At 47.7% G+C, this 13,823-nt stretch overlaps 1 protein-coding gene across 3 annotated transcripts; it reads right to left on the reverse strand.

Annotated features, from left to right (window-relative positions):
* Positions 1–902: 902 nt before the first annotated feature.
* AVPI1 (arginine vasopressin induced 1) lies at positions 903–9,186 on the reverse strand. Of its 3 annotated transcripts, none has more exons than XM_061162318.1 (3): positions 9,035–9,186; positions 2,406–2,803; positions 903–1,460 (listed from the first exon to the last, which is right to left on the reverse strand). In XM_061162318.1, the coding sequence occupies exons 2-3, from the start codon at positions 2,690–2,692 to the stop codon at positions 1,301–1,303; spliced, it is 447 nt and encodes a 148-aa protein (XP_061018301.1). In that variant the 5' UTR covers positions 2,693–2,803; positions 9,035–9,186; the 3' UTR covers positions 903–1,300. The 3 variants fall into 3 exon arrangements, with proteins under 3 accessions (XP_061018301.1, XP_061018300.1, XP_061018303.1); XM_061162317.1 differs by having other exon boundaries at positions 2,406–2,851; XM_061162320.1 differs by having other exon boundaries at positions 2,406–2,700; positions 9,035–9,178.
* Between the last annotated feature and the right edge of the window lie 4,637 nt (positions 9,187–13,823).

The following is a 13,823-nucleotide window of genomic DNA, read 5'->3' on the forward strand; positions in this document are numbered from 1 at the left end:
CTTTTTTGTCTAGCTTTCTTTGGTGGAAAGAAGACAAGGTAGGAAGCCTTTTTAAGGACAGAGAACCCTGTGTTGCCATGGAATTGCTGAGATAATGGCTCTTGAATATATTTTCCTCTAGTAGAGGAAGGTACAGGTTCTCATTTCCCAAAATATGGTTTTATCCCGTTTGACATCAACACCTGACCTGAACCTACATTGATTGATGCAAAGCTGTTTATAATCATCATATATCTTTCTTACTATGAATATTTCTTGCAGAAATATTAGTGTTTTGTTTTGAGATGTTCCTTCGATAGGGGTTTTACAGTTTTTGCAATGTCTACTTTCTAAAAGCTGAAATAATTCTAAATTCCAAAATCATCTTTCCCCAAGGGGTTGGGAGAAGGAATGTGGACTGGCTTTTCTTCTTGGCCACAAGAGGGCAGCCCTGCTCTGTGTGTGCATCCCTGTCCACCTGGAGCGATTTGAACCCTGGCTCCGATAAGTGAGGATAATCAAGCAGATAGGAGGGGTGTGAGGGAAGCTAAATGCTAATGGCTTCTTTTGAGCCAAAGCCAGAACAGCAGTCAGAATTCCTCACCTCACGGGTTTTCAGGAGACTTCAGTAACGCAAAAGGCATGATTGTTGCCCACAGGGGTAAAGAGGGCAGCTGAGGAGCTAGTTACCCACTGAGTTGACTGTACTCATCCCACCCAGGGCCCGCTGTCCACTACGCAGCTCTGATTGTAATAGGAGCTGGTGACGGGCCAAAGACCCTTCTCCTCTCCTTGGACCAGGAAGCCAGCCCTATTTTCTCCTTCCTGGGAACTGCCCCCTCCCTGCAGTGAACCCGAGCCTCACCCCCGGCTCCAGAGTGTCCATTTCCAGATCTTCCCCTTGTGTGACAGACTCACATAACTCTCGATGCACATGGTTTTATTTTGACACTTGAACTACGTTTTTCCTGTGTTGGCCTGAAGGGGCAGGGGTGTGGGACGAGCTGCTGGACCATGGGCCACAGTTGTAGCAGGAGTAGTGGGATGCTGCGTCAGAGTGCCTGTCGCTTGACTCCCAGGGAACTATCCTGCAGCCCAGGCATAGTGTTAAACTGAGAAGGGCTGAGGCACTGTTTTCCTCAGTCTGGTGAGGAGTGGGTCGCCTATAACAGCTCAGTGGAAGCCTCCGGGCCTGTTTTGCCCCAAGCAGGCCAGTGGCAGCAGTGAGGCTGTCTCTTTCTTTTTTGCCTTCCCCAGCCCTTTGGCAAAAGTCTCTGTGAAACCTGGGGAAGATACAGCCGGCCCCTGCCTGTTCCCCGGCTCAGTGTCTGATCTGATGGAGGTAGCTTGTGGGTCCTGGCTTCCTCCAGTTCCGGCGGATCCGGGCACTGGTCCTCCTAGAGTTCACATGCTGCTCCCTGGAAGCCGGGTCCGTGGCGCTGCTTTGTGGTTCGGCTGGTGGAGCACAGCGCTCTGCAGTTCTGCGGGAACAGTCATGTTAAGCCAACATCAATGGGGAAGACAGAACGGGCTGAAGAGATTTTGGTCATAATGAACTATTAAAGCACACTGTTCAGAGCCAAATGAGACCAGGGCTCTGGTCTCATCTCTGCCCCCAGAGGGTTGCCTGACAAGGCAAAGCTTTCAGACTGCTTTTCTGTAAGGGGAGTTGGACTAGATCAGGGGGTGTGACACTCTGTGTTTCTCCACCCTCCTCATCCTGTCCTGATATAAGACCAGAGGGCAAGTAGCCTTCTTAAGATGATTCCAGCAGGGATTACTTATCAACTGAAATTCATAGGAGCAACAAAGCTGATCTGCTGCCCTGGCCCGGATGACCTCTGAAGGCCTGTTCAGCTCTGATGTTCTGACTGTGGGCCCAGAGCGTAACACAGAGTGACAGCTTAGGCCACCTCTGTGGTTCAGCTTGGTCTCTTGGGGGCTTGCTGTTCCTGAGTGGGCAGCAACCTAAACAAAGTGGTGAAGGACTGGGGTAAATTTCAGGTGAAGTTTCTCCGTAGTTTTTAACCTTTGATGCCTCTATGGCACCCTTCTATGCTATGTTCTCAGCAGTCCCACAGCTCAGGTTATCACCCAGCTTACTTTTGAATGTTACCTGTTCAACAACAGGTAAACAGGATTTTTTTTTTTTCCCTTCCAAACCACAGTCCCTCCCTCGCTCCTGGTTCAGAATCACTGTGAAATGTGGCACCGGGTGGACCCACAGGCACCCCTTCCCACGGGAGTTCACAGGGTCCTAGGTGACTCCAGCAGTGACAGTCTCTAAGTGCCGACCCCACGGTAGGCACTGTGTAGGCCTGGCAACAACCCCAATGGCAGGTACTTCACAGGGAGGCCAGGTTAGTGGCTCCAGGCCACACCAGCGGGAAAATGGAGGAGCGGGCCTGTCATGCTCCATGGCCTACCTGAGCCGGCTGCAGTGGTGTACCGAGGGGCCCAGGGGCTTCTGCCGAGGGGGCCTCTTCCTGCGCAACCTCTTCAAGGCCTCGGCCACACGATGGTCCCCTGCATACTCCCAGACGATCTGTGCCCGTTCCTTGGCCAGCTGGTCCCCACTGCGCTGAAACAGGCCCTGGATCTGCAGCAGCTCGGCATCCTGGAAGATGTTGGCCGCGGCCTGCTTGCGGCCCCGGGCCTCCGGGGGGGCTCGCCAGGGGGGTGGCTCGCTGACCACAGAGGCAGGGGTACCCATCCTGGGTGCTGAGGAAGGAGCAGGGAGGGACGTCAGCAGCTCAGTGGGCCCTTCCCAAGCCTGGGAGTCTTGACCAACACAAGGGCTTCTGGTGTTTCTGTTCTCCGGTAGCTGAAATGGAGTAAGTCTTGACTTAAAATCACTGATTTCCCAGGACACCTTGGGGAAATAATAACGATAGTCAGACTTGACAGTGTTTACGTGCCTGACCTATGTATTAACTTACGGGTCACAGAAGGTGAGGATTGTATGTCTCCACTTTAGAGATGAAGATGCACACCTCAGATGTTAAATGACTTTCTCATGGGCACAAAGCCATGTGTAAGTGCATAGCCAGAAGCAGAGGCCAAGTCTCTCTGGCTCCAGAGTCCACACAGACCCCAGGCCTGAGTGATAACACCCGTAGCAGCAGCAGCTGAAATGTCTTAAGCACTCAGGTCGCAGGTACCCCCGTAACAGCTGTACTCACATAACATCATTGAATCATGGACAAGCACAACTATCCTAGGAGGTAGATACTTTTTAACCTCCTCATGTCACAGGTGAAGAAACTGAAGAAGAATATTCTGATCCTGAGACCCCAGCTCTATGGCACAGAGGCAAGAGAGGGGCTGTGGCCTTGGGCTTCACAGGCAGGAATCCAGCTTCTGGCCGCCTCTACTACTGACTGGCTAGGTGACCCTCCTCGTGTCCACTGCCTCCCGTGTAAACTTAATCAGTCATACAAGTACCTACTACTTAGAGTTGCTGTGAGGACCGAGTGAAGACACAGAAAGCATTAAGACCATGCAAGATGTCCCACCAGTCTGCTTTTCCATCTGTAACACTGAGAATAGCAGCCTGTCTTCTATTTTCAAGCTCCTGGGTGGGGGGCGGGATGAGCGCCCCCCCCCCCCTTATAATTTAGTTAAACAAGTCCATATAATTTAGTTAAACAGCATGAAATAGACCAATCAGATCTAACCACAGTCCAAAGAACCACAGAGAGAAAGGTAGGGGCAGAAGAAGGGGCTACAGGATTGAAATATCCTCTCAGTGCAGAGGCTGAAATCTATGATAAGTTCAATAAAAGTTAGGCTCGGGTCAGTGCCACACCCCACCCCATATGCAAGAAATGAAAACGGAATTATCTGAGTTCTATGTAGTTTTCCCTGAATGGTAAAGGGATAAGAGGCTTACCCACCTTATCCTTGTCTTCACTACAGCCTGAAATGGCTATGGGACTGGAAAATAGACTGGAGACCAGGAAGAGCAAAGACTTGGCCTTATATAGAACTGGCTCTGAGTCCTAGCTGTGCCGGGCTTCCCAGTTAGCTCAGATGGTAAAGAATCTGCCCACAGTGCGGGAAACCAGGGTTCAATCCTTGGGTCGGGAAGATCCCCTGGAGAAGGTAATGGCAACCCACTCCAGTATTCTTGCCTGGAGAATTCCATGGACAGAGGAGCCTGGCAGGCTACAGTCCATGGGTTGCAAAGAGTCGGACACGACTGAACAACTAACACACCCAAGCTCTTCCTGGCTGTGACCTTAGGCAAGTTACTCAATCTCTCTGGGCCTGTTTGCTCAACTAGAAAATGGGGCTAATAACCACTTCTCAGGATTATTGTAAGGATTAAATGGGTCTAGTGTGTATCAGGTCTCCAGTGAGAGCTAAATAAATGCAAACGCCCTCTTCTTGGCCTTCTGGACTTTTTCACTTAGGTCAGGGGTGTAATGTGGACCCTCCTTTTCCTCTGAGCAGTCTGGCCTGAGCCAACTGAAGGCCTTGCCTGTGCTCCCTTCTCCCTGCACAGTCCTGAGCCTAATGAGGAAGGCTTGGTTGCTAAGTCAGACCCCACTACACAGTTAATTACAGAGATATCTGTCAACCAGCAGCCAGCTTAAAAAGGAGAAATCAAATTTGAAATAAATTTAAATAAAAAATGTACATACTCAACTGTAAAAAGTAAAAAATATCAGAATCATATAAATAAGAGCATTACCAGCTTCCTATCCTCAACTTATCCACCTGCAGACGTAACATTTACTCTCACCTGCCTTTGATACTCTTGAGAATTTGAGCCATCTCTCCCTCCCATTCAGACTCCTCAGATATGACTGTTCCCCACACCCCCTTGCCCTGGCCTTCCCTCCTCCTCACCTCAGTAGCCACCCTCTTTGTAATAATTTCTACACTCACCCTGTCCCAGTTTCTATCATAAACTGCTCTCTCTTTTGAAAAGATTTAGTAGCTAAAATAAACCTGCAGAAGACTTTCAGATAAATTAATTTCAAAAAAAAAAATTGTGCTTTTTATCTGGAATTTAAAAATCTGCCTCTCTGTAAGCACAATTATGGGAAACCAGTTAAGACCTAATATGTGTGGTAATTAAACCTCCAGAGCTGGATGATATAAATATACTGTGACCAGAAAACAACAGTCACCAAGTCACACTTTCAGGCTGATAAAGAGAAATAAAAGCTAACTACTATGTGGTGTTTGTCTTTCCAGGTGGCACTAGTGGTAAAGAAACCGCCTGCCAGTGCAGGAGACATAAGAGATACAGGTTCGATCCTTGGGTCAGGGAGATCCCCTGGAGGAGGGCATGGAAACCCATGCCAGTAATCTTGCTTGGAGAATCCCATGGACAGAGGAGCCTGGTGGGTTACAAGTCCAAAGGGTGGCAAAGTGTCGGACATGACTGAAGCGACTAAGCACGCACGCCGGGGGTGTTTATTCTGAATCAACAACGTGCATGATATCATTTCATCCTCAAATTGTTAGGAATCAGGCACTGTTAACCTCATTGCCATTCACAGGGGACTAAAGAGGAACTGAAATACATAACCCTGAGCCCTAGCCTCAGGTGAGGCCTAGGCTAAGTGACCGCGGCCCGAGGTTTTGAATCACCAAGTTGCCCTCACAGCCTGGCAGCTCAAAGCACATTTCTTCCCATTATTTCTGTGAAGACTTTTTCACTATTCTTTTCTAATTTATGTAGGGGAAAACTCAACCAGTAGAAAGGGAAGAAGGATGAATGTCCCACACGCCAGGCAAGAGTTGGGGTGTGGAATTTGTTTTAATCTTCAGTAGCGCCAAAGCTGTTTACAGGGTGACAGGCTGCCCCAGCCTTGAAGCCGTGAACCCATGGCACTCTGAAGGGGAAGAGCCCCAGCCTCCACAGAAGAAACCTGGAATTGCACAGAGCTCTGGCTTCTGAGTCAGAGGACTAGCTTTGAGCCCGAGTGCTGCCACTCACTGGCTGAGACCTCAGTCACTTCACATGGCCTCTGTGGGCCTGTCTTCCTTAGAGCTGAAAGGAAGGGTTTATTCTTACAGTCTCCGGGGCGTGTGCTGGTGTTGAGAGTCAATGATTTCATGGCAAGGCTAGGTCCACACGGAAGTGGAGATGAGTTAGCTTGTCTGCCAGGGCCCAGAAGCAACATGTGTGGACAGGTCTGTATAGTTAGGTGCCAGGGAACTCCCCTTTTCTGCCCTCCGTAGTCTTCCTTGGAGGCCAGACGCTGTTGTGCTGCTGTGGGGTTAGGGTCTGGTAGAAGAAAGAGAACTCACTGCTCGAAAGCATTCTAGTGACCTAGGCTGGCTATGGCCAAGCCCAGAGCAGGCTCCTAGGCTGATCTGGGCGGTGGGAGAAGGGCTGATAGTCCTGCTCTGAGACTCAGGCAGTCTCACCCGCCCTTCAGAGAGACAGGCCATAGGATCAAATAGCAGCGCTGTCTCAGGGAGGAAATGGCTCAGAGCCTGACTTTCCAGATGGTCCAGCCACCTACCTCTGCCAGGGCTGCAAGGCCCTGCCTCCAGCAGTCAGTTACAGAGTTACAAACAAACCAACAAGGAACCATGTGGGTAAGTCTGAGCCCCCAAGCCTCAACCATATCCTCGTGAACCTCGGGGAGGCCTTGGCAACTCCAGGTTTTGAGGTCCCTCACTCCTGGCTTGGCCTTCCCCCCTGAAATTCAAACAGCAGAGTGAGGCTGGGAATAAAAACCAGTGGATTTCAAGTAGGATTAGATGGTAAACTTTGAGAAAGCTGAATCAGACGATTCAAGAGAAAATTTACTATCAGGAAAAAATTTCCTGTCTCATTCAATGTGTTACTTTCCCACTGATTTCCTGGACAAGACCTGAATCCAGGGAAGTCAGTGTGTACTTGAACAATGGCACTTGTTTAAACTGGGAAATGAAACCATGGGGCTATTAAAAGATTATAAATGGATCTTTCATTTTAGAGCTGACATAAAAGATAGGCATGGATCTGTGAGCTAATGAGTAAAGACTAATTGTGAAATCCTTCAATTTGATCCAAACTAGCTTAAAAATGAACTCCCAAAGTAAATATCAAATGTTGAAATTGAAGTTCAACTTGTTTTGAAACAGGCAATAAAGGAACTGCTGAGCTCCAACAAAGAAATATATTTAAAAAGTGACTCACCATGCACTGAATTTGCAGTATACAAATATGGTGTCCAACTGAGCGCTCTTTGTAATGTATGAAGCTCAGTTCAGACAGCTTTTCACACTGTGGTCTCGGGGAGGTGCAGGGAACTATGACAGGCACAACACACTCGTATGACCTGGGCGGCAACTGAGCCCTCACTTGCTCAGCTCACCCCCTTCAGATAGCACTGGTGATGATGATAATCTGTAACCGGAGGCCAACGGCCTCTTAGAAAAAGAAAAAAAAACCTGGAGGCTCTGGCCCAAGGCCCATATCAACACTTGTAGCCTTGGCCTGTTTCCCTGCCCACTGGACAGCAGCCAAAATCAGTGACTCCTTCAAGTAGAAGGCTCAGTCCAAATGGCTATGTGAGTCCTGCCTCCCACAGGGCCTAGCTCAGCCAGTAGAGAACTAGACACAGGTTGGTGTACAATTCTGTGTCCCAGAAGGTAGAGAAAGGAAATGGACCCTTTCCCCAGGTTAATTCTCAGATATGACCTGAAAATAAACTGCTAGATCTAGGAATAACTCTTTCCTAGAGTCCCAGAACCCTGAATTCTGGCTCTGCCTTTGATAACTGGGTACATTGGCAGGCCTTGGTTTTCCCCTGCCTCAATCTGCTCATTATCCAAATGGTGAGGATAAATAACCCTTAAGGGATAGGGAGATTAATACTTTTTTAGTATGCCAAGGATCTATCCCAGCACATTACATCATGAATGAATGAAGAGAGTTGTTATTGCTGTTGTTTCATCGCTAAGTCGTGTCCAACTCTTTTGTGACCCCATGGACTGTAGCCCGGCAGGCTTCTCTGTCCATGGGATTTCCCAGGCAAGAATAGTGGAGTGGGTTGCCATTCCCTTCTCCAGGGGATACCCCTGACCCAGGGACCAAACTTGTGTCTCCTGCATTGGCAGGCAGATTCTTTTACCACTGAGCTGCCAGGGAAGCTGATGGGAGGGAGGCAGGCTATTCAGCCACCAGGGACTAAAGAATCACTGCCATTTCCATTCTCACTACTGTCATGAAATTCCCTCAGAAAGGGCCTTCACTCTTGGGAGAAGAGAGTAAAGGGAGATAGGTTCATCTGTGGACTTTTAAATCATACCTGCAGTAGAGGCTCCCTGTCAAGCTTGCTCCCTGTCAAGTGCAGAACAGCACTTACTGAGAAGTAATATCTTTAATCCTCACAACACCCCTATGAGGAGGCAACTATCGTTGTTACACCCATTTTACAGATGAGAAAGCTGAGCCCAGAAAGGTTTGGTAACTTCCCAAAGTCACACAGATGGGTAGGTGATGAGACTAGGCTAGGAACCCTAGTCTGATCCCAGCGCCCATACTCTCAACCACTGCTATTTTTGTTCCTGCCAGATGGCTGAGGAAGTCTTCACAGGGAGGAAGGACCCAGGAGGCTTTGAAACCTGCTATCTGCTTCTGCAGGTTTTGGAAGATGCAGGGATGGAAAGGCAGGTCTCCCAAGACTGTGTGACTGTGCCCTCAGCACTCCATGGTCCCGTGGGGAGTTAGAGCGATTACTCACTACGCAGGAGCGCAGAGTCGATAGACCTCAAATCGGGATGGGGTCAGTTAAGATGCGCCCACTCCAACCCCTTTCAACGCTTTTTAAAGTGCGGGCGCAGCTCTGGGCTTCCTGCCGCGATGGTGCTCTCAAGGACCAGACGGCGTTCATCAACAGGACAAGACCTTGGGAGGGGGTATCCTGGCCGAGGTCACACGACGACACCACCGGAACGGGTCTGCCCCTGAGTCTTAGACGTGGCCGCTTCGCATGACGGGCCCTAACTGGACCTGGGAGTTCGGGTCTCAGCGACACCTCTGCTCTGACAGCCCTCCCACCCGCCTCCACCGCAGCAAAAGCTTGGCTGCCGACCTACGTACCTGGCCTCCCGAGGCGGGCCACCTCGGTCGCAGCCGCGGCTCCCCGGAGAAAGCGCTCCCCAGCCCCGGAACAGCCAATCCTCAGCCGAGCCTAGGTGAGAGCTCCCGGCGAGCCTTCCAAAATCGAACGCGGAGACACAGTGAGCCAATCGGCGGCCGTAAAGAGGCGAGGGGCGTGTCCCGGCTCCGCCCCCTTCTCTCCAATGGCCTCGAAATCAGAGTGCGAAAGGGCCCCAGGTCCAATTAGCGGCGGAGCAACAGCGAGGGGCGTGCCCTCCCAGCCCTTTCCCTCCGCCTACGGCCACCCTCGCGCGGCGCCCGGAGGTGCCCCCGTCATTGACGTCAGTCCTCCAGGAGAGCGCGGTTTTGCTGGCTCCGGAGTGGGGGCGGGGCCGCATTCCTGCCCCGGGGTGCGGCGACCGCTGGCCCTGCCGGGTACACGTGACGGATGCCCCCCTGCTCTAGACCCGAGGCCTGTGCGCGCGGCGCCGCGTTCCTTGCTGCTGCGTGTGGTCCTCTGCAAACAGACTTGCAGCTCCTTGAACTCTACTCCACTTGTCTTCTGGCTCCAGCTTTGAGGGAGAGGAAGGGGCAGTCAGTGCGGTAGTCAGACCTTTGGTTTCAAAGCCGGAATGTCGTGGGTTCTAATCTTGAAATCGGGGAATTTACAGCTTAGCAAAATATTAAAAAACTGAAAGCATTTACTTGTGAATTACAGTTGTGATAAACATTATGAAGGAACCAAAGCTCCCTTGGGGAGGTCCTAGAAGGCAGAATAATATTTTTCTGTGAAGGAGGCATTGAGATTGAACAGATGAAGAGGCGTGGAGCTGGGAAAAGAGGAGGGCACATGATAAGGCTAAGGCCAGGAGGTAACTTGATTGAGGAAGTCTTGAATTGAGGCCTGGAGTAAGGTCAGCAAGAGAGAGAGAGAGAGGTGGGGAATAGCACTGTATGTGTTTATTTAATAGACACTTTATAGCACTTACAATGTGCCAGCAATGCCAGCCAGACTTTACAAATATTAACTCATTTCATCCTCATGACAAATTTGTGTTTATAGAAATTCACTTTGACTACAGCTTGAAACTTGGGTTGGAAGGGCAGGAGTGGATGTAGGGTGTCCAGTAGGCCCTTGATCAGTACTTGTTTGCTTCACTGGAAGACAAGTTATTTGTGCACTTGTTCAAAAATGGTCACAAAGGGAGCCTGGGAGTAGGCAGCTGGGTCTCCCTGACTTCTTTTTCACTTCAGAGCTGACCTTTGTAGTCATCTGAGTTCTTTTCTGTGAGTTGCAAGGGGGGAAGAATAAGAGCCAGCACATGGGACTGTGGGTCCCCTTTGGCTAGGTGGAGGGTATATTTGGGAGCTGTTCTTCCTCATTCCATGGTCTCCAATTCCTCTCTGCACACAAACATTGGCAATTGCTTTGTTGTAGTTTAATGGGTTTTAACAGTGGTTTCTCTTTGTTGTCCCTGAAGCCCTGTGGAAATATTGAAAAGAACAAAGAAATCAGCAATGTTCATCTTCAATAGAAAGTATTGGAAAACCTTTCAGTCAACTGCTTGGCTGAGGATGGTACTGTGCAGACATTTAAACCAAGAGGCTGGGCTTCTGAACCAGGAGCTCCTTCTACCCCATTCTTAGCAACAGGAAGGCCAAACTCTTGGCATATTAGTGCTTGAAGAGCCTAGGAACTCTGATGCCATGAGCTCTGATGAGCGTACCAGGATAGGAATTAGGAGCTTGTGGTTTCTGGGTCAGTTGTGACTAAGGCTGGGTGGAGAATATCTGGTGTCTCCAAACATCTTTGCAGGCATGTGACCATTGTGTGCTTACCATACAATGGAACAGTTTCCATTATTGCAGCTTTATGATTCAGTATTTCTGCTGAGAAGATGAGGCACTTCCATAATCATGTGGGCATGCAAGAGTGGGACATCTGGGATCCACAGAATGCCTCTGGTATCCACTTCCCAACAGGGCTCTGTTTAAAGAAAGAAAGAATGACTACTACTCTGGGGAATGGAGTCCTGGGTAATTCAGACTAACACCTGGTTTTACCAGGGTTCAGATTAAGGTGAGACAATCTTAACTGGGTAGAATCTCCTTGGGAGAAATATTTGAGGGGCACCAAGCAATGCCATAACTGAGATAAAAATTTTAATGTGATATCTTTAAAAATTAATGCAAAATATCTATGATGAATAAAATATCGACATTTGATGGCAACCCACACCAGTACTTTTGCCTGGAGAATGCCATGGGCAGAGGAGCCTGGGGGGCCATAGCCCATGCCGTCACAGAGTCAGACACGACTAAAGCTACTTAGCATAGCACAACGTAAAGACGTGTTGTTTGTTTTATGACCCTGCCTCATTGTCCATTGAGAACAGTCATTTCCAGTCAGCCCGCAGTTCCCAGGCAGGTCACCACTGTGTCCCCTGCCAATTGGATTTATGAGTGTTGACAATAGTGTCGGAATAGATTGGCAACACAGAGATTTATATGTGCTTGTGTTTTTAAATCATAGAGCTTTAATCCACTTTTTTCATTTGGTTCAAAATATGGAAAGATGTTTTGATAATTGCATCTAGGGATGCACATTTTCCCTTTTGCCCTGTGCTCCAATATGGCTCAGCAAGGTGCTCATTTTTAGGGGAATAGAGTCTAGGAAAGGGATTCTAGCTGCTTAACCTTAGGCAAATAGCTTAACTTCTCTGCTTCTCTATTTTTCTCATCTATAAAATGGGAATCATTATATTAATACCCACCTCTGAGCATTGCTGTGAGGATGAGGTGAGTGCTATAGGCACAGTGCTTAATCTAAACCTTGCTACAGATAACTAAAGCAGCATTCAACATCTACCCTCTTCTATCCTGCAGTTGTTCCAGCAGCTGTACAGTCACAAATGGTCCCCAAGTGGGGTTGAGGCTTATTCCCATGGGTTTGTTGTTGCTGAATGTTCTGTTCTGGAGCGAGCAGAGAGAATTTCCACACTCAGCTGACAAGCAACAGTGTGACTCTTGCGTCAACTCCATTTTTCTTGATAAATGAACTGGTCATTTTAAACTTTAAAAAAAAATGCCCTTCTGCTTAGGGCATTACATGAAGCAACTTACTACAACTTTCTTCTCTGAACTAACAATCTGAACAGACTGAAAATAACAAAGTCCTACAGGCAAATGGTGCATTATAGAAACATCTTTTTTAAAAATACACCACTCATGTTAATTTAACATTCAAGGTCAGTATTGTATTAGTCTGCTTGGGAGGCCAAAACAAAATACCACAGTCTCTGGGTGACTTAACAACAGAAGTTTATTTTCTCACAATTCTGGAGGCTGAGAAGTCCAGGATCAAGGTTCTGGCTGACTCAGTTTCTGGTGAGAGCTCTCTTCCTGACTTGCAGACGGTGCCGGCTCACTGTGTCCTCACATGGTGGTGAGAAAGAGAAAGATGGCTCTCTGATGTTTCTTCTTATAAGGACACTAATCTTATCAGATCAGACTCCACTCTTATGGATGCTCCCATTTAACCTTAATGAATTCATTACTCTAAACACAGTCACAGGTTAGAGCTTCAGCATATGAATTTTGGACACAATTCAGTCCATCATTTCAGTTCAGTCGCTCAGTTGTGTCTGACTCTTTGTGACTCCATGGACTGCAGCACATCAGGCCTCCCTGTCCATCACCAGCATCCAGAGCTTGCTCAAATTCATGTCATCCAGGACTTCCCTGGTGGTTCAGTGGCTGAGACTTCACACTCCCATGTAGGAGACCCAGGTTCAATCTCTGATCAGGGAACTAGATCCCGCATGCCACAACTAAAGATCAAAGATCCTGTGTGCCACAATTAAGACCCAGAACAGCCACATAGAGAAATAATAATAAAATATAGATAAGTAGATACAGAATAAATATAGCTATAAATGTGTTTATATGTGTACATGTGTATATGTGTACACATATATAACCACGAACATACACAAACATACACATTTCCCATCTGTCTGCTGAAAAGGCCTAGAAGCAATGACACTCGAAGAGGAACAAGCACACTTAGCACCAGTTATTGATTTCTCAATACCACTCTCCACAAAGGGTTCCTTGGATAAATGATTAATTTTACCTCTGGGACTGAGAAACTTCAAGATGACGCTAGAACATCTTGTGCAAGAAAATAAGGAAGTACTCACAGAATGATCGGGATGTGTCAAAAGGACTAGGAGTCAGATTGTAAGGGCTCCCATTAGCCAAATGTGGAACATCAAAATAAAATAGGACAGTAACAGATTATAACCCAATGAGCAAAATAAGAATATATGTTTATAGTAATATAACTATTAAGTAAGTAAACAGAGGAGAAGAGAAAGTTCTTTCTTATAGTGGGATGCCAGCTAATAAATGTAGAAGGAGCAATGCAGTTGGGAAATCACTAATGCTTTCTGAAAAAGCCATGTGGCTGATTACAAAGACAAGGACTGTAGCAGTTTTACATATCTTCCCTCTTGTATACATGGTATCTTTGTGTATACTGACATTTTTTCTTCCTCTTTTTGTTTTCATTTTATAAGTAAGTTGTTGGAAGTTAATGTTACAATTTAGTCCTTATGTAACACTATATTTTCCGAACTACTACAAAATCGGAGAAGTATTTAGTTGAGACTGTATCTCCTGGTTTTGGAAAGAGATGAGAATTGCTCACTTGTAAGAAAGATAGCTGTAATGCATTAAGTGGACATATGGAACTGTTTTATCATTATATGAAAGTCCAGATGTAGAC

The sequence above is a fragment of the Dama dama genome, chromosome 15, assembly GCF_033118175.1.
Source record: "Dama dama isolate Ldn47 chromosome 15, ASM3311817v1, whole genome shotgun sequence".
Taxonomy (NCBI): Eukaryota; Metazoa; Chordata; class Mammalia; order Artiodactyla; family Cervidae; genus Dama; species Dama dama.